This window comes from Ylistrum balloti, unplaced genomic scaffold (assembly GCF_031769215.1).
Source record: "Ylistrum balloti isolate Yb309-2 unplaced genomic scaffold, AGI_CSIRO_Ybal_v1 Utg369702, whole genome shotgun sequence".
NCBI classification, from domain to species: Eukaryota; Metazoa; Mollusca; class Bivalvia; order Pectinida; family Pectinidae; genus Ylistrum; species Ylistrum balloti.
In genome coordinates, this window is record NW_026781932.1 from 345844 (window position 1) to 369582 (window position 23739).

General features: G+C 34.9%; 1 protein-coding gene across 1 annotated transcript in view; it reads right to left on the bottom strand.

Annotated features, from left to right (window-relative positions):
• LOC132565202 (fibrillin-1-like) overlaps positions 1–19233 on the bottom strand; it is a 34559-nt gene extending 15326 nt beyond the window's left edge. The window contains exons 1-16 of the mRNA XM_060229834.1: positions 19150–19233; positions 17498–17602; positions 17241–17363; positions 16165–16302; positions 13523–13672; positions 11257–11487; positions 10218–10487; positions 9852–9989; positions 9096–9335; positions 7943–8182; positions 6740–6979; positions 5530–5769; positions 4320–4559; positions 3112–3351; positions 1902–2141; positions 684–923 (exon numbers count right to left, since the gene is read on the bottom strand). Of these exons, the coding sequence (XP_060085817.1) occupies positions 684–923; positions 1902–2141; positions 3112–3351; positions 4320–4559; positions 5530–5769; positions 6740–6979; positions 7943–8182; positions 9096–9335; positions 9852–9989; positions 10218–10487; positions 11257–11487; positions 13523–13672; positions 16165–16302; positions 17241–17363; positions 17498–17602; positions 19150–19233 (3159 nt within the window). The remainder of the gene's footprint in view (positions 1–683; positions 924–1901; positions 2142–3111; positions 3352–4319; positions 4560–5529; positions 5770–6739; positions 6980–7942; positions 8183–9095; positions 9336–9851; positions 9990–10217; positions 10488–11256; positions 11488–13522; positions 13673–16164; positions 16303–17240; positions 17364–17497; positions 17603–19149) is intronic.
• Between the last annotated feature and the right edge of the window lie 4506 nt (positions 19234–23739).

The following is a 23739-nucleotide window of genomic DNA, read 5'->3' on the forward strand; positions in this document are numbered from 1 at the left end:
CGAATATCTCACAATCATCACACAGAAAAACTGCCTTCTTCGCTACAATTAACTGCTGAATATTGACAAGAAGATAATATCGATTTCAAAAAACAATTTGTACACCACAATCACATATGTAAAAATGATAGCGTATCAAAACATACATTAAAGCCCATTCAATGGTTCATAAAAGAGAACGCCAAAAATTCTTTACGCCAAAGTGGAACGATAACTACAGACGAAAAAGTGATTAGATAAACACACTACACGTCGAAATTTTCATAAAAGCTCATTCAATAGGTCATGAGAGAGAACGTCAAAAATGCTTTACGAGAAAGTGGAAAGTACAAAACACACGAAAAACCCATTCGATAAGCATACTATGTTATGATGGTCACCGAAACATATTTCCAAATCTCCAACAAAACAGTTATTCAGTTAGAAATTGATAATCATTCGCTAGTTTTCTCATGGATAGAAATGGTCGATCTCATTTACGTCTGATTACATATCATATTTAACCGACATCATACGGAGACTGACAATATATTTCGTTTTGTTCAAAGAAAGAAATTTTGTGAATACAGAACTCTCCGATACATAGGATTCCAGACAAGCATAACAATCACAGCAACAGTTACTCATCAACCTCCAATTTTGGGAGATTCGTTAAAGGAGAGACCGAGAATAGAATGTCTTACGTTAGGTACAGGGCAGCATCCGTATTTGTTCCCTTCAATCAGGCAGCATGTTGATCCGGATTTACATTCAGAGTGTCCATCTGGACAGATTACATCGACTGCTGAACTACCAACAGGTCGGCTTTCAGTTTTCTCTAACCATTCAATGGATATGGCGTTATTTCTCGTACACTTTCCTGAGCCAGTCTCACATGTGTAACCGTTGGGACAGCAGTGTTTCTTGTCTGCACAGCAAACAGCCTGTGGACGAAAGTCACAATCTTCCTTATTTTAAAAAGCACTTCTCGCTTAGAAGTAGATCCTCAGACTGAGATATATATCTATATCCTTGGGTGATATATGTTAAGTCATGTTAAGTCCATATTCCTCCATAATATTGCAAAAATCATATTTTATATTTCATTATGACTTATACCAACAATTTATACTATATTCAATCTAATATAACAAGATCCAAATCTTTATAGGCAAATAAATTCATTACGTCTAACGAATCACAGATAGTAGTCCGTAACGGACATCCTATCTGTCTTATCGAATATCTCACAATCATCACACAGAAAAACTGCCTTCTTCGCTACAATTAACTGCTGAATATTGACAAGAAGATAATATCGATTTCAAAAAACAATTTGTACACCACAATCACATATGTAAAAATGATAGCGTATCAAAACATACATTAAAGCCCATTCAATGGTTCATAAAAGAGAACGCCAAAAATTCTTTACGCCAAAGTGGAACGATAACTACAGACGAAAAAGTGATTAGATAAACACACTACACGTCGAAATTTTCATAAAAGCTCATTCAATAGGTCATGAGAGAGAACGTCAAAAATGCTTTACGAGAAAGTGGAAAGTACAAAACACACGAAAAACCCATTCGATAAGCATACTATGTTATGATGGTCACCGAAACATATTTCCAAATCTCCAACAAAACAGTTATTCAGTTAGAAATTGCTAATCATTCGCTAGTTTTCTCATGGATAGAAATGGTCGATCTCATTTACGTCTGATTACATATCATATTTAACCGACATCATACGGAGACTGACAATATATTTCGTTTTGTTCAAAGAAAGAAATTTTGTGAATACAGAACTCTCCGATACATAGGATTCCAGACAAGCATAACAATCACAGCAACAGTTACTCATCAACCTCCAATTTTGGGAGATTCGTTAAAGGAGAGACCGAGAATAGAATGTCTTACGTTAGGTACAGGGCAGCATCCGTATTTGTTCCCTTCAATCAGGCAGCATGTTGATCCGGATTTACATTCAGAGTGTCCATCTGGACAGATTACATCGACTGCTGAACTACCAACAGGTCGGCTTTCAGTTTTCTCTAACCATTCAATGGCTATGGCGTTATTTCTCGTACACTTTCCTGAGCCAGTCTCACATGTGTAACCGTTGGGACAGCAGTGTTTCTTGTCTGCACAGCAAACAGCCTGTGGACGAAAGTCACAATCTTCCTTATTTTTTAAAAAGCACTTCTCGCTTAGAAGTAGATCCTCAGACTGAGATATATATCTATATCCTTGGGTGATATATGTTAAGTCCATATTCCTCCATAATATTGCAAAAATCATATTTTATATTTCATTATGACTTATACCAACAATTTATACTATATTCAATCTAATATAACAAGATCCAAATCTTTATAGGCAAATAAATTCATTACGTCTAACGAATCACAGATAGTAGTCCGTAACGGACATCCTATCTGTCTTATCGAATATCTCACAATCATCACACAGAAAAACTGCCTTCTTCGCTACAATTAACTGCTGAATATTGACAAGAAGATAATATCGATTTCAAAAAACAATTTGTACACCACAATCACATATGTAAAAATGATAGCGTATCAAAACATACATTAAAGCCCATTCAATGGTTCATAAAAGAGAACGCCAAAAATTCTTTACGCCAAAGTGGAACGATAACTACAGACGAAAAAGTGATTAGATAAACACACTACACGTCGAAATTTTCATAAAAGCTCATTCAATAGGTCATGAGAGAGAACGTCAAAAATGCTTTACGAGAAAGTGGAAAGTACAAAACACACGAAAAACCCATTCGATAAGCATACTATGTTATGATGGTCACCGAAACATATTTCCAAATCTCCAACAAAACAGTTATTCAGTTAGAAATTGCTAATCATTCGCTAGTTTTCTCATGGATAGAAATGGTCGATCTCATTTACGTCTGATTACATATCATATTTAACCGACATCATACGGAGACTGACAATATATTTCGTTTTGTTCAAAGAAAGAAATTTTGTGAATACAGAACTCTCCGATACATAGGATTCCAGACAAGCATAACAATCACAGCAACAGTTACTCATCAACCTCCAATTTTGGGAGATTCGTTAAAGGAGAGACCGAGAATAGAATGTCTTACGTTAGGTACAGGGCAGCATCCGTATTTGTTCCCTTCAATCAGGCAGCATGTTGATCCGGATTTACATTCAGAGTGTCCATCTGGACAGATTACATCGACTGCTGAACTACCAACAGGTCGGCTTTCAGTTTTCTCTAACCATTCAATGGCTATGGCGTTATTTCTCGTACACTTTCCTGAGCCAGTCTCACATGTGTAACCGTTGGGACAGCAGTGTTTCTTGTCTGCACAGCAAACAGCCTGTGGACGAAAGTCACAATCTTCCTTATTTTAAAAAGCACTTCTCGCTTAGAAGTAGATCCTCAGACTGAGATATATATCTATATCCTTGGGTGATATATGTTAAGTCCATATTCCTCCATAATATTGCAAAAATCATATTTTATATTTCATTATGACTTATACCAACAATTTATACTATATTCAATCTAATATAACAAGATCCAAATCTTTATAGGCAAATAAATTCATTACGTCTAACGAATCACAGATAGTAGTCCGTAACGGACATCCTATCTGTCTTATCGAATATCTCACAATCATCACACAGAAAAACTGCCTTCTTCGCTACAATTAACTGCTGAATATTGACAAGAAGATAATATCGATTTCAAAAAACAATTTGTACACCACAATCACATATGTAAAAATGATAGCGTATCAAAACATACATTAAAGCCCATTCAATGGTTCATAAAAGAGAACGCCAAAAATTCTTTACGCGAAAGTGGAACGATAACTACAGACGAAAAAGTGATTAGATAAACACACTACACATCGAAATTTTCATAAAAGCTCATTCAATAGGTCATGAGAGAGAACGTCAAAAATGCTTTACGAGAAAGTGGAAAGTACAAAACACACGAAAAACCCATTCGATAAGCATACTATGTTATGATGGTCACCTAAACATATTTCCAAATCTCCAACAAAACAGTTATTCAGTTAGAAATTGATAATCATTCGCTAGTTTTCTCATGGATAGAAATGGTCGATCTCATTTACGTCTGATTACATATCATATTTAACCGACATCATACGGAGACTGACAATATATTTCGTTTTGTTCAAAGAAAGAAATTTTGTGAATACAGAACTCTCCGATACATAGGATTCCAGACAAGCATAACAATCACAGCAACAGTTACTCATCAACCTCCAATTTTGGGAGATTCGTTAAAGGAGAGACCGAGAATAGAATGTCTTACGTTAGGTACAGGGCAGCATCCGTATTTGTTCCCTTCAATCAGGCAGCATGTTGATCCGGATTTACATTCAGAGTGTCCATCTGGACAGATTACATCGACTGCTGAACTACCAACAGGTCGGCTTTCAGTTTTCTCTAACCATTCAATGGATATGGCGTTATTTCTCGTACACTTTCCTGAGCCAGTCTCACATGTGTAACCGTTGGGACAGCAGTGTTTCTTGTCTGCACAGCAAACAGCCTGTGGACGAAAGTCACAATCTTCCTTATTTTTTAAAAAGCACTTCTCGCTTAGAAGTAGATCCTCAGACTGAGATATATATCTATATCCTTGGGTGATATATGTTAAGTCCATATTCCTCCATAATATTGCAAAAATCATATTTTATATTTCATTATGACTTATACCAACAATTTATACTATATTCAATCTAATATAACAAGATCCAAATCTTTATAGGCAAATAAATTCATTACGTCTAACGAATCACAGATAGTAGTCCGTAACGGACATCCTATCTGTCTTATCGAATATCTCACAATCATCACACAGAAAAACTGCCTTCTTCGCTACAATTAACTGCTGAATATTGACAAGAAGATAATATCGATTTCAAAAAACAATTTGTACACCACAATCACATATGTAAAAATGATAGCGTATCAAAACATACATTAAAGCCCATTCAATGGTTCATAAAAGAGAACGCCAAAAATTCTTTACGCGAAAGTGGAACGATAACTACAGACGAAAAAGTGATTAGATAAACACACTACACATCGAAATTTTCATAAAAGCTCATTCAATAGGTCATGAGAGAGAACGTCAAAAATGCTTTACGAGAAAGTGGAAAGTACAAAACACACGAAAAACCCATTCGATAAGCATACTATGTTATGATGGTCACCTAAACATATTTCCAAATCTCCAACAAAACAGTTATTCAGTTAGAAATTGATAATCATTCGCTAGTTTTCTCATGGATAGAAATGGTCGATCTCATTTACGTCTGATTACATATCATATTTAACCGACATCATACGGAGACTGACAATATATTTCGTTTTGTTCAAAGAAAGAAATTTTGTGAATACAGAACTCTCCGATACATAGGATTCCAGACAAGCATAACAATCACAGCAACAGTTACTCATCAACCTCCAATTTTGGGAGATTCGTTAAAGGAGAGACCGAGAATAGAATGTCTTACGTTAGGTACAGGGCAGCATCCGTATTTGTTCCCTTCAATCAGGCAGCATGTTGATCCGGATTTACATTCAGAGTGTCCATCTGGACAGATTACATCGACTGCTGAACTACCAACAGGTCGGCTTTCAGTTTTCTCTAACCATTCAATGGCTATGGCGTTATTTCTCGTACACTTTCCTGAGCCAGTCTCACATGTGTAACCGTTGGGACAGCAGTGTTTCTTGTCTGCACAGCAAACAGCCTGTGGACGAAAGTCACAATCTTCCTTATTTTTTAAAAAGCACTTCTCGCTTAGAAGTAGATCCTCAGACTGAGATATATATCTATATCCTTGGGTGATATATGTTAAGTCCATATTCCTCCATAATATTGCAAAAATCATATTTTATATTTCATTATGACTTATACCAACAATTTATACTATATTCAATCTAATATAACAAGATCCAAATCTTTATAGGCAAATAAATTCATTACGTCTAACGAATCACAGATAGTAGTCCGTAACGGACATCCTATCTGTCTTATCGAATATCTCACAATCATCACACAGAAAAACTGCCTTCTTCGCTACAATTAACTGCTGAATATTGACAAGAAGATAATATCGATTTCAAAAAACAATTTGTACACCACAATCACATATGTAAAAATGATAGCGTATCAAAACATACATTAAAGCCCATTCAATGGTTCATAAAAGAGAACGCCAAAAATTCTTTACGCGAAAGTGGAACGATAACTACAGACGAAAAAGTGATTAGATCAACACACTTCGCATCGAAATTTTCATAAAAGCTCATTCAATAGGTCATGAGAGAGAACGTCAAAAATGCTTTACGAGAAAGTGGAAAGTACAAAACACACGAAAAACCCATTCGATAAGCATACTATGTTATGATGGTCACCTAAACATATTTCCAAATCTCCAACAAAACAGTTATTCAGTTAGAAATTGATAATCATTCGCTAGTTTTCTCATGGATAGAAATGGTCGATCTCATTTACGTCTGATTACATATCATATTTAACAGACATCATACGGAGACTGACAATATACTTCGTTTTGTTCAAAGAAAGAAATTTTGTGAATACAGAACTCTCCGATACATAGGATTCCAGACAAGCATAACAATCACAGCAACAGTTACTCATCAACCTCCAATTTTGGGAGATTCGTTAAAGGAGAGACCGAGAATAGAATGTCTTACGTTAGGTACAGGGCAGCATCCGTATTTGTTCCCTTCAATCAGGCAGCATGTTGATCCGGATTTACATTCAGAGTGTCCATCTGGACAAATTACATCGACTGCTGAACTACCAACAGGTCGGCTTTCAGTTTTCTCTAACCATTCAATGGCTATGGCGTTATTTCTCGTACACTTTCCTGAGCCAGTCTCACATGTGTAACCGTTGGGACAGCAGTGTTTCTTGTCTGCACAGCAAACAGCCTGTGGACGAAAGTCACAATCTTCCTTATTTTAAAAAGCACTTCTCGCTTAGAAGTAGATCCTCAGACTGAGATATATATCTATATCCTTGGGTGATATATGTTAAGTCCATATTCCTCCCTAATATTGCAAAAATCATATTTTATATTTCATTATGACTTATACCAACAATTTATACTATATTCAATCTAATATAACAAGATCCAAATCTTTATAGGCAAATAAATTCATTACGTCTAACGAATCACAGATAGTAGTCCGTAACGGACATCCTATCTGTCTTATCGAATATCTCACAATCATCACACAGAAAAACTGCCTTCTTCGCTACAATTAACTGCTGATTATTGACAAGAAGATAATATCGATTTCAAAAAACAATTTGTACACCACAATCACATATGTAAAAATGATAGCGTATCAAAACATACATTAGCTTTAATGGTTCATAAAAGAGAACGCCAAAAATTCTTTACGCCAAAGTGGAACGATAACTACAGACGAAAAAGTGATTAGATAAACACACTACACGTCGAAATTTTCATAAAAGCTCATTCAATAGGTCATGAGAGAGAACGTCAAAAATGCTTTACGAGAAAGTGGAAAGTACAAAACACACGAAAAACCCATTCGATAAGCATACTATGTTATGATGGTCACCTAAACATATTTCCAAATCTCCAACAAAACAGTTATTCAGTTAGAAATTGATAATCTTTCGCTAGTTTTCTCATGGATAGAAATGGTCGATCTCATTTACGTCTGATTTCATATCATATTTAACCGACATCATACGGAGACTGACAATATATTTCGTTTTGTTCAAAGAAAGAAATTTTGTGAATACAGAACTCTCCGATACATAGGATTCCAGACAAGCATAACAATCACAGCAACAGTTACTCATCAACCTCCAATTTTGGGAGATTCGTTAAAGGAGAGACCGAGAATAGAATGTCTTACGTTAGGTACAGGGCAGCATCCGTATTTGTTCCCTTCAATCAGGCAGCATGTTGATCCGGATTTACATTCAGAGTGTCCATCTGGACAGATTACATCGACTGCTGAACTACCAACAGGTCGGCTTTCAGTTTTCTCTAACCATTCAATGGATATGGCGTTATTTCTCGTACACTTTCCTGAGCCAGTCTCACATGTGTAACCGTTGGGACAGCAGTGTTTCTTGTCTGCACAGCAAACAGCCTGTGGGCAAAATTCTCTAAATTATTATCATACAAAAATACATTTGGCTGTTCTCCATGTGTCAGATTTATCCTGACAATTGTATGCAAAATAGAGAATACATGATCAATGTCTTAAAATATAAGTTGTTTTTTTAGCCAGGGTGCAGAAAGACAAACAATGGCGGGGCGCTTCTGTCTTTCTGTCCCGAGTCAAAATGCAGCCGATATTTTAAGACACTGACAATGTACTCTATGTACTCCTGTAACATTGATTGAAAATCGCTTTTATCGAAACAGTTTCGCTGTTCAATTTGTGTTTACCTGATGTTGGCATTACGCTGAATTTTGCCAGATGGCATACCCCAAAATAATTGCTCCTCGCGGAAAGATATTTTCAAACTTCAACAGATTTATAAGCAATTTTTTGGATTTCAATAAAATCTTGTTCAGTGTAACATGTAAGAAATGGCTTATCTTAACAACTGTTTATCAATACAAGCAAAGTCATGTTAAAATACAGCTGTTTTCAGACACTATATGTGGCAGGTGTTTATTTCTGACAATATCGGCGCCAGTTGCAGGATAAAAAGATATAGTTTGATGCTGAAATCCATGACAGCTACATAGTATTACAAACAAAGTGATTTTTATATCTAAGACGTGTTTATTAAAATGTAGTCTTTAAGTGAAACACACATCCAAAATATTTCTTAATCATTAACCAAAAACAACTTTTTACAAAAATTTTTTGAGTGCTTTATACCTAATTATGCATTAACTTACCTTACTTTTTGCTAAAATAATAACTGTAAACAGATAGTTATGTAATAGAAAACTTCAATTTATTATGCTTATTTAAAGATATGTTGCATTTCATTTTTGTTGTTCCTAAATGGATGAGATATATATTTTGACATGCTGTTTTGACCTACATTCGGTTGTGGACAGCATCCATACTTCCCCTCTTCTCCAAGACAACAAGTGTTTCCTGTTGGACATTCTGATCTCCCATCAGGACAGACCACATTCCGGACAGATAATGAATTAATTTTCATCTTTGTCAGCCATTGAATAACCTCATCTGTTCCTTCCTTCCTACAATTCCTTTCCTGGACATTACAAATATATCCCATCGGACAACAGTGGCCATCCTTGTCTCCACAGCAGACACCCTACAAATGTATCTTCAAACTACATATATGTTGAGATTTGATATAGCAATCATAGAAAAGTATACAGTATGTCTAGGTATAACATTTCCTTCGTTCACATATATATATATTTATAAGTCTAAAATAAAATACCATCAACAACATTGCTGTGTGTGATACTAATTTTTTATTAAGTTTGCAATCAATATAATACTTGCAGGATTTTACTTAGTAAAAATAAAATTTATTTTAAATATTGTTTTGTCTAAACAGTTTTTCATTTTTACCACCTTTTATCAGATTAATTTTACTCAAGATTTACAAATAACACAAAAAAGTGATATAAACATTGACACATTCTCATGCAAGTACACCGATTTACAGTGACAAGGTCTAAATGCTCTATTGGCCAGTTTGTACCTTCGACAAGGGGCAGCATCCATATTTGAAAGTTTGCCATGGGTTGTTCAATTTACAGCAGGTCTGACCAGGGTTACAAATGGATCGGTGGTCTGGGCAAAGATGTTGACCACTAACCTGGTAAGTGATGGACATACTATTAGACTCCTTCTCCAACCAGTCCATTAAATGGTCACCCTTGACACATTTTCCTATACTTGTCTCACATTTGTGACCCTCTGGACAACAATGTTTCTTATCTGTACAACACACAGCCTGCACCAAAGGAAAATAACATTCTAAATTATCTGTATATTTCCTGCAATAAGGCTTCAGTTTCATTATAATATCTTTGTCTTGTAATAATCTAGGCTCCCTACTTAAAAAGATTATATTTTGTCTTCTAGGCTGCAGGCAGGACCAATATGGTGAACTGCATGACACAAGCATGACCCCATTGCAGGATCAAATTTCTAACTGTTATTCTTAAATTCTTAAACTTACATTAGGAACTGGGCAGCATCCATAGGAGCCAGATATTCCCTGGCAGCATGTCTGTCCAGTCATACATTGGCTCTTGTCTGGACATATAACAGAGGACTGCATTATCTCTTCAGCAACAACTTTGAGATCAGTGGTTATCTCCCTTGATATGTCATGGTTGTTTTCCACAGAAAGATCAATTATATGATAACCTTGCATGCATGTTCCAACTTTAGTGCCACATTTGTACCCAAAAGGACAACAATGTTTCCTGTCAGCGCAGCAAACAGCCTATCATAAAAGATAATCAACACAGAAATAAAATCATAGCATCTTAGTTCACAACATTACTTCACCTCCATAAATCAAGAAGAATTTCCATTCACATTCTTTATTTTATTTGATTCTTTGAAATCAGTTTTAAACTAGTCAGTAATGTTTTCCTTGAAAATAGAAAATACAACGCCTCACACTACAGTATTGAAGAGAGAAGGTAGATATTGTTTTCATGACATATAAATACAACAAATTTGGTGAATTACAGTCCCATACCAACACATTGTCTCACAAAGGTTTTGTGATTAGTAGTTTAGAATATAGGTTTCAGATGTTTTAAAGATTAAAGTTTGAAATAAAGGTAAAATTCGCCTATGTTTGTTACTCAACACACTGTCTTCCTAGGAAAACCCATAACCCAAGTATGAAATTCCCATGCTTAGTAATATAGACAATAGGGCTCAGACAAACTTTATCTTTGATGAAGGTCAAAGGTCAAAACATAGGTCAAACTGACCTACTTTTCAAATACACCAAAATGTACCATATCACAAGTATTAAGTTTCCATGGTCAACTTTATCTTTGACGTAGGTCAAAGATCTAAATGTAGGTCAGAGTGACCTACTTTGATAAGTGGCACATCGTCTCACCAAGGTGAACCCTGTGATCAGTGGTGTCGAAGATAGGACCCAAACAAGACAGTGAAAGGACAAAAGGACAGCCAGATACAATCGAAGACTATAGTTCCTTCTAGTTCTCAGTGTTGGACTAATAAAAGCTTACCTTTTGCAATGGACAGCATCCATAGATGTTGACTCCTTTCATACAGCAGGTTTGACCAGCAGCGCACTGAGTTTTGTCAGGACAAACAATGTTTGCCTTAACTTTTATGTTTGTGGCCTCAACCTTCCGTGATCGTGGTAACTGGAAGCCATTTCTATCCTCACAAAGTCCAGTACTAAGGCACTTGTAATTGGCAGGACAGCAATGTACCTTGTCCTCACAACAGAGGGCCTAAATTTTGTACAGAAAAACAAGCATTATTTACATGTTCTAGATCATTAAAATAATTACCTTTGCACATTAAACATAACATATTGGTTTGCCTGGAACTACTTATAGATCACAACTGTTAATTTGCTTTATCATGCTATCTTGCTAGTCTGCCTCTTTGTTTGAAAATGATTATATATGGTTGCATCCTTTTCAGACAACCCCCACCCCATTATCTCCCCCGACTCCATCATAATTAAATCCTCCAACCACTATAACGATTGTCACCAGATGTGTCTTACAATTGTTGTTTCAGCTATTTTGCCATGGTTTACACCTCAAATCTGAATATATCAGGGAAATGTAAACATTTTGTCAATTAGAAATTGATCATGCCAATCAAAGTACTGTAAATCACTCAGATTTCACAAATATTTTATTTTGTGAACTTAACTCTCCAAACATATTCAACAAGAAATCCCAGAGGGATCTTGGCGCCCACCATTTGAGGATCTGTTTTCAGTTCTTGAAGATTTGTTTATTTTTTTTTTTTGTTACAGGTTTTGTAAATGTTCATGAACTGGTCTTCATTGAATGTTCTCAATGATGGCACAATATATTTTTATTAAGCACCTTTTAGCAAATATCATTTGAAAAAGATCCCAAAGTATTATTAGATAGCAGTCAGTTACAGGTGGATAATGGACATTGTCTTGAATCAATATGATAGAATATCGAAGAAAATATGCTTGTGCTGTATAACTGTCGACATCCAAGATGGCTGCCTGTGGGCCAACTTGATTTCAAATCAGTCCAAAAAAAGTACAATACACAACTAGGGACCAAGGGAAACCAATACCTATGAAATATCAGAAGTATCCATCCAGTACTTCCTCAGAAATAGCGGTAACAAGATTTTACTCTCAAAATCCAAGATGGCTGCCTGTCAGCCATCTTGATTTCAGATCAGTCCAAAAAGGTACAATGCACAACTAGGGACCAAGGGGAACCTGCATATGAAATTTGAGAAAGATCCATCCAGTACGTTCCAAGAAATAGCGATAACAAACTTTTACTTCCAAAATCCAAGATGGCTGCCTGTCAGCCATCTTGATTTCAGATCAGTCCAAAAAGGTACAATGCACAACTAGGGACCTGCATATGAAATTTGAGAAAGATCCATCCAGCACTTTCCCAGAAATAGCGGTAACAAACTTTTACTTCCAAAATCAAAGATGCACAACTCCAAAAAAGGTACAATGACTAGGGACCAAGAGGAAACTGCATATGAAATTTGAGAAAGATCCATCCAGTACTTTCCCAGAAATAGCGGTAACAAACTTTTACTTCCAAAATCCAAGATGGCTGCCTGATGGCCATCTTGAATTCTAATCAGTCCAAAAAAGGTACAATGCACAACTAGGGACCAAGGGGAAACTGCATATGAAATTTGAGAAAGATCCATCCAGTACTTTCCCAGAAGTAGCGGTAACAAGAATTGTTTACTGATGGACGGACGGACCACAGACGCAGGGCGATTTTAATACCACCATCTGATGATGGTGGGCTAAAAATACAAGGAATTTGCTTATGGTGATCTAGAATGACTTTAAATTTGTAAATGATGAGCCATTAGAGATCAGGACTCTTCAAGACTCCAATATCTATAACCAAATCAATATGAATACCATCATTTCATACAAATAATCACAAATGATTCCAATTGGCAATTGACTTTCCTTGCTAATTAACATGAAAATAAATCCCATACAAATTAGATTTTTACACTATGTCTAAGGGAACAATTATGTAATAATTTTACAAAATTGTAAGAATATTCAAATTTCCCATTTGTGTAAATTTGAGGTGATTACCATGTCAACCATAATCAGTAGAATTTGACGAGATATTTCAGTATATTTTAACTACTTTAGCAAGTCCTGATGCTACTGGCCAGCTGCAATGAAGTCAGTTGAGTTAGGGACTTTACAAAAAATGGAGTTTGTTGATAATATATTTCAAACTGACATACATTAAGGCAACATTTCTGACTTACAGGAGAGTAACCACAGCAACTGTGGGTACCATTGGTGTTAATACAGCAACTGTATCCACCTTGACATGCATGTTCTCCTCCAGGACAAATTTCTAAAGGATCAGCTATCATCTGTGCCTCAGACAATCTCGGAGAGCCTGTCTTCTTGTTCTGTTTAAACAATAACAAACAAAATTTATCAGAAAACTTCTGTAAGACAAGAATACCTTCACATCATAATGTATTATAAAACAAGGAAATTTAAATATGAAATTGAGAATTATCCATCCAGTAAATAGGGTTTACAATCTCAAACAGTAGAAATACAACATGTCCACCTATTGGCCATTTTTCCCCGTCCACCTCGTAACTGGACGGGGCTCAACATATGACCAAGGACAACTACAATTTTAGAAAGCTCTATTCAGTGCCAATAGGCAGATATAGAGAGGACAAGGGAAAAACATTCATTGACGACCAATCCATCATAGGCCCTTTACACCAGAACTGCAGAAGTTAATTCACTAGAAATGATCGTAAGTTTCAATTCCATCTTTACTTAATAACCATGTTGAACAAATATATATCTCTGTATTATCCTTTGTGATGGGAGAGCAAATGTAAATAAAACATTAAAACAGTAGATTAACAGAGAAAACTTCACCTATTTTCTACAAAATAAACATGTTTGAAACTAATAAATGATTGGAGAGGGGTGGGTTTTTTGAAGGGTGTTTACCATACCTTATAGGAAGGGGGTTCAGGTGGGGGTGGGGGGGAGGAAGTCAGTAGGTAGGAGGGAGGGGGGGTCCTCCTCCATGAAATTTTTTACAAACTAGGTACTGAGATTAGGATGCCTGTGTTCACAAAGGTCTCATCCACTTACAAGTGCATTTAAAAAAATTATATTCCTTAACTGTTGAAATCCTTGATGGCATTTTGTGCCATTCTGGTTTCTGGTTGTTAGACCAAACTAGAAGCTTAAACCCATGAGATACTCAATTACATAATGCTATCTGTTTGTCACTTTGTGTTTCTGATCAATCTCCAAACAGAACAAAGTACAATTGTAGGAACTACGGCAGATTTAGCCATTCAGCCACTCTTCCGAAAGATCAAATTAACTAACTTTTATTTTCAAATTCAACACTGGGCCATTCTTTGTCCTGACTAATCTCAATACTGAAGGTTCTCAAGGTAAAGCGATGACAATAACTCTTTTAAACAGTGACTGAACCTCTAACTATTGGACAGCAAACCATCAGATGAAGACAGCTCGCTAAAAACGGTCAGTTAAAGTTTCTTTATAAGAAATGATGGCACAAAGTACAGCAACAGCAATTATTTTCTTGCTTTGTGTAATATTGTTTTTCATCACACTAATGAGAAACATCAAGCGGATATCATTTTAAGAAGTTTCCTGAAGGAAATGTGAGCTTATGCCCAAAATTGCAATTCATCTGCAATTTTGATATGTCCCCAGCCAAGCAGAAGCCCGATCAAATCCAAAGTGCATAAAATTAGCATTATATTACTGCTTTACTTCATTTCAAGTGAAAATCTTATTCCAACTAGACACTTCATCAAAGGAGAACCCTTTTGGGCTTTGGGGTAAAAAGTTTCACATATGTAACCCTTGTGACCATGAACATACATCAAAGTCATTGATAAGAAAAAACCTCCACAGCACTTCCATACTGGTCAAATTCCAGGACATGTGGACTGATAGCACAGAATAAGTGGGGCTTTTGTGTAACAATATCTAACATATTTGACACAATTAACTTTAACAAAGGTCTAGGTCATTTATATACTAAAACTGTGTGATACTTCAACCAGTTATCCATGGCCAAGTACCCAGACAATGGACTTTTAGAACTAAGAGAAAAAAAACAATGTTTTTTCTTTACTTTCTATATTGTTCAAGCATTGTACAAAAGACACAAGATAATAGCATCGTTTCATACAAATGTTGATAATTGAAAGATATAGCAGAGTCAAACAGTTAATTACACAATGTGCATACAGCAGGCAAAGAAGCTTGACATATACTGTTACAGTGGGTTTTCTAGAACCTTCAACAGAAGCTTTTAGGAAAGTTTTGCATATATGTAACCCTTGTGACTTGTACATATTTCAAAGTCATTCATATGGGGTAACTTTATAGCACTTCATCCCAGATATCTGCTGATCAATTACCATGGTTACCATGGATCATCCTGAATTGAAGAAGATCCTTAGATTAGCATATTTGACCTATGTGACCTTGAATAAAGATCAAGGTCACCAATAAGAGAAAATATTATAGCACTCCATCCGTGGAACCTACTTGCCAAATATCAGTACCTCGGTTTTAATACTTTTCAATGAGGAAGTTGCCAGGACTTCATGTTATGTCAGCCAATAAACAAGACCAGTCACAGTTACATACCTATAGTGTTAAATTCTATATCCATGAGAAGGTATAAGAAGTAATTTGATCTGCATAGAAATACTTGTAAGAATTGGTAGGTGATTGGTGGATAAAACTAGCCTATCGGTGTCAGGAGGTAGGACATTTGGTAATAAGCATACAGGAATATTATTTACACATCCAACATATTAAAATTCATAGCCATGAGTAAAAAACACAGGAAACAGTTCAATTATTTGAAAATACTGACCTGTTGATTTATAGGTTTGGAGGCAGGAAGTTTGGAAATAAGAGGCATATATGAATTTCCTTGTTCACAACGACCTTTGCTCAAGTTACAGGTGAAACCCTGACGACAGCAGTGCTTCATATCAGAACAACACACAGCCTAGAAAACAGAAAACAGACATTTATCATACAGCGCCTATCAAGAAGTGAAACCCTGACGACAGCAGTGCTTCATATCAGAACAACACACAGCCTAGAAAACAGAAAACAGACATTTATCATACAGCGCCTATCAAGAAGTGAAACCCTGACGACAGCAGTACTTCATATCAGAACAACACACAGGCCAGAAAACAGAAAACAGACATTTATCATACAGCGCCTATCAAGAAGTGAAACCCTGACGACAGCAGTGCTTCATATCAGAACAACACACAGCCTAGAAACAGAAAACAGACATTTATCATACAGCGCCTATCAAGAATGTAATGAATGTCTAAATATTGAATATCACAGATCTGACTTATATAGAAAAATATATACAGAATGACCTCTTAGAGAGAATAACAAAGACACAAGGAAACTCATTTGTTGGTACTTATTTGATTTCATTCTTTACATAACACACAGTGGATGATAAAGGAAATCTGAGATTTCCTGTCTTGTGTGATTACAATTTTCTTTGTCAATTTTCATTTTTTTTTCTCTTAGAATTTACGTAATGCTAAGTGTATACAGGGATATTTTCCATATCTAAAAATTTCACAAATACAGCAGATTGGTCAAAGCTTGATTTCGAATTTGACATAGGTATGTGTTTATATAATTTTGGACACACAATGAATGAAAATGAATAGTATTATATGACAGAGAAAAAAGCCCTGCGTGAATTTTCCCCTATAATATTTCATATATACTTTATGAAATACCCTCTTAACCCATTCAAATGTTCATTAGTTTGACTTGAACCTTGAACTTATAGAGCTATAAATGGCTGTCAATCAAAGTAACTGGCCATCATCAATCACCTGGCCCTACTACTGAGCTATCATAGGTTACCAGACACTCTATATCGGACCAGCAACCCTCTCAACTTACATCAGGAAATGGACAGCAGCCATAATGACCATTGGATAACTTGCAGCAGGTGTTGTCATTTTGACACTCCGACATCCCGTCTGGACACATAACAGACCTAAATGGGCGTTCGTTTACTGAAGCCTGAAATGAAAAAGTTTTTAAAAGTTGTCTTTTCTTTATTCAATTGAAGCAAATAGGTCTCTTGTCCTATCTTATTATACCTACCTCCATGTTTGTGGGGACTCTGGATTCTTTTCTCAACACAATATACCTACCTCCACTTTCATGGGAACTCTGGACTCGTGGCCTTCCACAGGGTCGTACACAATAATATCTGGGCTGTCCTCAGGGACCTGATCAAATTCCATCACAACATCATCCTGAAAAATGAGTAATTAAAACTATCAGATTATGGAGCAATATTGTACTCTTCAGGCATCACTGGGGACAAAATGTATAGAAAAGACAGAATCCTTTCATTACCAGGAGATATAAGCCAAACAAAAAGATGTCCGTAAGACAGGTATACCCCCAGTGCCATGCAACTGTATTGACCTTATAACCTTGACCACCTTAATAAGAAAAGGTGAAGAAAACGTTATAACGATACTATGAAGTAAATATTTAAAAAATCTGTTGGAAGGTTCTCATGATAAGACATGAATTGGTGAGGACGGATGACCAGACACAGGTAACACTATATATCACCCTGATAAAACAGCAATGACATAAAAATAGATAAAATCACACTACAAACATTAATGTTTTCCACATACTTCACAGGACAATCCTATGGTTGCTACAGGTCAGACAGCATAATTTTTTATGCAATCTAATCATTTTGAATATTGACAACATCATCAATTTATTGACACATATTTCTTTGGAAACTGATGATGGTGTGATGTTATTGGATCATTTTATATACCTATTAGGTCTATCTTACTTAAACTGATTATAATTAAATAAAAAAGACAGGTAAATAATAAGATTTAAAAAAAAAAAAAAAAAAAGCAATCACCCAGACATGTCGTAAGTTGGATTTTCATCTTACTTAAATTGATTATAAGTAAACGACGAGTTAATAACAATAAGATTTTGGAGGGGAAAAAAATCACTCAGACATTTCGTAAGCTTTTCGACAAATCTTCAGACAAAATGAAAACACAAGTACGTTATTTGTAGAACAAGATTATCTAGAGTGACATAAATGCTCCCAGCACCAACCAACAAGTTTATACTGTTTTAATTTTGTTAAAAGTACATGTATATTCATGTCTCATTGAATAAAATTTAAGTTCTGAATGAAGATTTACATTACAGAACCTTGAATATTTCTTTTACTCTTCATGCCCATTGGAATGAGGCAAAGCTCTCCAGTTTTTGTATAATCGGTTTTGTGAAAATTTTTATTAAAATTTCTGAAGTTAAAAGATCATAACTTTGGAAGAATGTAAATGGACCATGACCTAACCAGAATGTTTGTATCATCATAACCATACAATTACATACAAAATTACACAGCTATATCTGTAGCAATCAAATGGTACGTAAACAGAGAGAAAGTTCTGACAGGGTGATGGAAGGATAGCTATGGGTAGCCTGCCCTGACAATGACATGGTACATGAAAAAAATGACTCACTTTAATACTGATTATACATCTGAGAGATTTTCAGGATCGTTTTTTTTTTATCTTGTTTGTAATTTACAGAGAGTTACACCTGGATCAGTTGAGATAATATAAAAATACTTTCCTTGAAAACTGCGAGGAAATTTCTGATTTCTTGCTTTGTTTCGGGAATTTTACAAACCGTTTACGGAGAGACAATGTAATGTAAAATAAGAACTTGTATACAGAGACGAACCCATTAAAAATTGTACGTTTATAAAAGTAGTTTTCCTTTTGTTTGATATCTTGTTTCTTACCTGCTGATGTTGTGGTTTGAAGTAAAGGACATTTCCAGACACCAGTGACAGGACACACACCACTGACAATGACGTCAAATACATCTATAAAGACAAAATTATCTATAATTAGATCTATATAAATTTTAGTATCAGACAAGATTCTATTATGTTTAAATATTTCTATTCATGCTTGACAGAATTGCAGTTAAATCAGTCACAAAAATGCAACATGACACATAATTTAAATTTTTGTGTGTGATAAGCAAACTAGTGAACTATAAAAAGAGAGCTTCTAAAGTTTGACACACCAGGGTTTTGAACTTGTGGGATACACTTTCTAAAGTTTGACATGACAGGTCAGTCTGAACTTTGTGATATACACTTTCTACAGTTTGACATGATAGGTCAGTCTGAAGGTCAGTCTGAACTTTGTGATATACACTTTCTATAGTTTGACATGACAGGTCAGTCTGAACTTTGTGATATACACTTTCTATAGTTTGACATGACAGGTCAGTCTGAACTTTGTGATATACACTTTCTATAGTTTGACATGACAGGTCAGTCTGAACTTTGTGGGATACTCTTTCTAAAGTTTGACATGACAGGTCAGTCTGAACTTTGTGATATACACTTTCTACAGTTTGACATGACAGGTCAGTCTGAACTTTGTGATATACACTTTCTATAGTTTGACATGACAGGTCAGTCTGAACTTTGTGTGATACTCTTTCTATAGTTTGACATGACAGGTCAGTCTGAACTTTGTGATATACACTTTCTATAGTTTGACATGACAGGTCAGTCTGAACTTTGTGATATACACTTTCTATAGTTTGACATGACAGGTCAGTCTGAACTTTGTGATATACACTTTCTATAGTTTGACATGACAGGTCAGTCTGAACTTTGTGTGATACTCTTTCTATAGTTTGACATGACAGGTCAGTCTGAACTTTGTGTGATACTCTTTCTATAGTTTGACATGACAGGTCAGTCTGAACTTTGTGATATACACTTTCTACAGTTTGACATGACAGGTCAGTCTGAACTTTGTGATATACACTTTCTATAGTTTGACATGACAGGTCAGTCTGAACTTTGTGTGATACTCTTTCTATAGTTTGACATGACAGGTCAGTCTGAACTTTGTGATATACACTTTCTATAGTTTGACATGACAGGTCAGTCTGAACTTTGTGATATACACTTTCTATAGTTTGACATGACAGGTCAGTCTGAACTTTGTGATATACACTTTCTATAGTTTGACATGACAGGTCAGTCTGAACTTTGTGTGATACTCTTTCTATAGTTTGACATGACAGGTCAGTCTGAACTTTGTGTGATACTCTTTCTATAGTTTGACATGACAGGACAGTCTGAACTTTGTGATATATGCTTTCTATAGTTTGACATGACCTTTACACAATGTGCAATATCTTTGCCTGATACACACATGAGTTTAAGTTGTTCTCATAATAAAAAGCCAACATTTTAATAGTTTGATTATTCATGATATAATCAGTTACAGAACTTCTTATTTTCTTTTCTCTTAATACACAAATAAAATACAAAGACATCATTTTAAAAAAAAAAGTGTTCAAATTCCTTCTATAATAATTTGTTTTCTATTCTTAAAAGACAGAAAGGAATGTATATCCCTATAAAGTTTGGTACTCATAAATTCACACTGTATAATAGGCATAGTTCCATCATACACACATACATTTATACATTTTTACAATAAAGGACTGCTTACATTCATTGGTGTGACCATTTTGACCAGGGATGCTCATTTACAAAATAGGGATTTTATTTTTGCTATCTAACGAGCTTTGACTAAGCCTTTCAAGGTCTGTATGTATATTTACAGGTCCGTCCCAATTTATCTATACTGACGTCAAACCAGTTTGCTCACAAAAAATTGCTGACTTTTGCCTCTGTGTTTCCTTTGTTCCTGTTAACAATCAACACCGCATTAGTTCTGATCACCATTACATTACTTGTATACCAGCTGCTGTTTAGCTTTTCAAATATTAACATTGATCTAATAATGGTAACCATCTCTTCTGGATGTATAATTGTGTGACACAATAGTTTATTTTTGGACTGAACAGTATGTGCACACAGTACATACACAATATGCACACAATGTATCTATCATGTGCAAGTGTTCCCATGGTATTTTTCAGTGTGTTGTGTGATCCCACAACTGTATAAACAATCTATAACAAGCAAAGTAATATTACACAATTTTTACTTTATACAATTCACTGCCTATAAGACACAAATGTTTTAAGGATACTTATAACTCTTGCTGTATATACTGTATATTTTATATTTTCGACCACATGTGAGAAGAGTCTTTGACTCAATGTGTAATCGAATGAAAATAAAGTCTATTATTATTATTACTATTATTATTAATCTTATCGCACATTCCGGCTTCTCCATCATGATAACCTCTACTTCCTTTTTCATGTTACGAGAAACCTATGTTAATGAATGTCAACCTTTATCTTTTTTTTTTTTTTGATCACGATCACCGCACTACAACCTTTATCTATGTGTAAATATTACACTTATCTGATTGTTTACCCGGAAGGTTAAACAATATTGCTATTAATTTCCTATTAGTCATGACAACCTCGCAATTTCCTTTTTTCCTGTTTAAGTTAACATTTATGCAGGTGACGACACTAATTGGTCCTGTGACTATCTAACTTCTCCAATCACAATGACCAAGACCTCTTGATGTCCTTATTCACACTCAATATACATTACTTTAGAAAGATATATATATATACATATATATATGTACTAGTCCACAAACAGCACATCAAATCTCCAGAATACAGAAAAATAAAACTAAGTGAACATTTAGACATTTGCAGAAAGAAAACATTTAGAATCTTTCCTTTCTACAAATTCTATTTGGAGAATCCCATTGAAAGAAGATAAAAGGAAATGTATTTTATTAGAACTTTTAAACCCAAACTAAACAGTAATGTTTAAGAATCATATAAACTACGTCATGATCTCCCATTCAATAATGACGTCACATAATCAAACTTGTTATTATGTCACAGACATCGTAACTAGGCAATTTATTAAGCATCATAAAGATTCAGAAATGAAAGCACTAATGCTTATTTCGACGTGCTGTTTTAAGTTATTCTAACATATATATATATACAATCAATGAAATGATAGCAACAGTACAGACAAGCGAATTGTCAAATATTCAAGGCAACCTGCCCCTTTATCAAGACACAAATATTACATAAATTACATCATATACATAGAACATAAAACAAATACAAAGTTATAAATCTAAATCAAGAGTGGTGGTGTAAATTTAGGTGTCTCGATAATCCCTTCAGCCGATGGAGGTTGAAGGCCTTTTATAGTAAACAAAAAAAGTTGTTGTACATAAGATGGTGATAAAAATATCAAAATTTTTTTCATAAATCTAGGTATGTTTTGCACTCTAAGACACTTAGCGTATGCAATAAAAACAACTGTAATATATTGTAATTATTGTGATGGCAAGAACTTGTCATCCACTGATCTACATTCTCCCTGTACTATAAAGAGAATTTTTACCAACACCTTAGTCTGTTAAACAATGACTTTCTCACTTTCTATGATACGTTTTAAGGGAAATTGACAAATTCTTAAACTGCCTCTAATTTAGATTAAATGGACAATTTGATGAAGCCATAATTTTGTTACCCTTTTACAAAAGCCTTCATGCTAAAATATTGACAAAAATCACTGTTTTTTACTTTTAAACATAACAAATGCAGGAAGTTACTAACTGTTTGACACGGAGTTGACTTACTCACCCTTACATTGTGTAAACACAAGGATATCATATTTTTTGTATAAGCAGACCTAGTGTCACTCACCTTGTTGATAGATAATGTGTATATGTAGCAACCATGCAAATTCTATGTCTGTAGGCACAACCTTATCTCATACACACGAAAACATCATCTTATCTCAATTTTATAAAGAACTAGTTTTCTTGTGAGATTTCATTTTAACATTGATTTTTTAAATTTTTTTTATTTTGTTTTTCTTGCAATTCATTTTAACAAAAAATGGTCAAGCTGTATTTTAGTACCAAACTTTCAATTTAATCATCTCCTGCTTCCCTAGGAAAAGAACTGGACATCCACAGAAAGTTCTCTCAACCATAGAAGCTCACATTTAATTGCATTTTTTTTCAGTGTCTGAAAGTCTAAAGTCATCAGTTGACTAAAGCTATGTTTCTTTAAATCCTACTGGCTTGTTTTTAATCTGTATTATCATATACTGTTATCTCTCTCATTTCTTCCTTTATCAAGAAGTAGATTCTGTAATACACTCAGTTTGACGTTACAGTTTGTATATCAAACTTGTATGAACATGAGGTCACTTCAAGGTCTTTATCTGACAATGAATACTGATAAACAGATAACAATAAAAGTGTCACTTCAGCTCATTCCTCCAATTGGATAAATACAGTTCCCAATATTGGGGTAAACCTATGGATCACCCGTTTTCAGGAAATCCTTATCCTGAAATAATTTTGAACTATTTCCTGAAACCAACATCTGT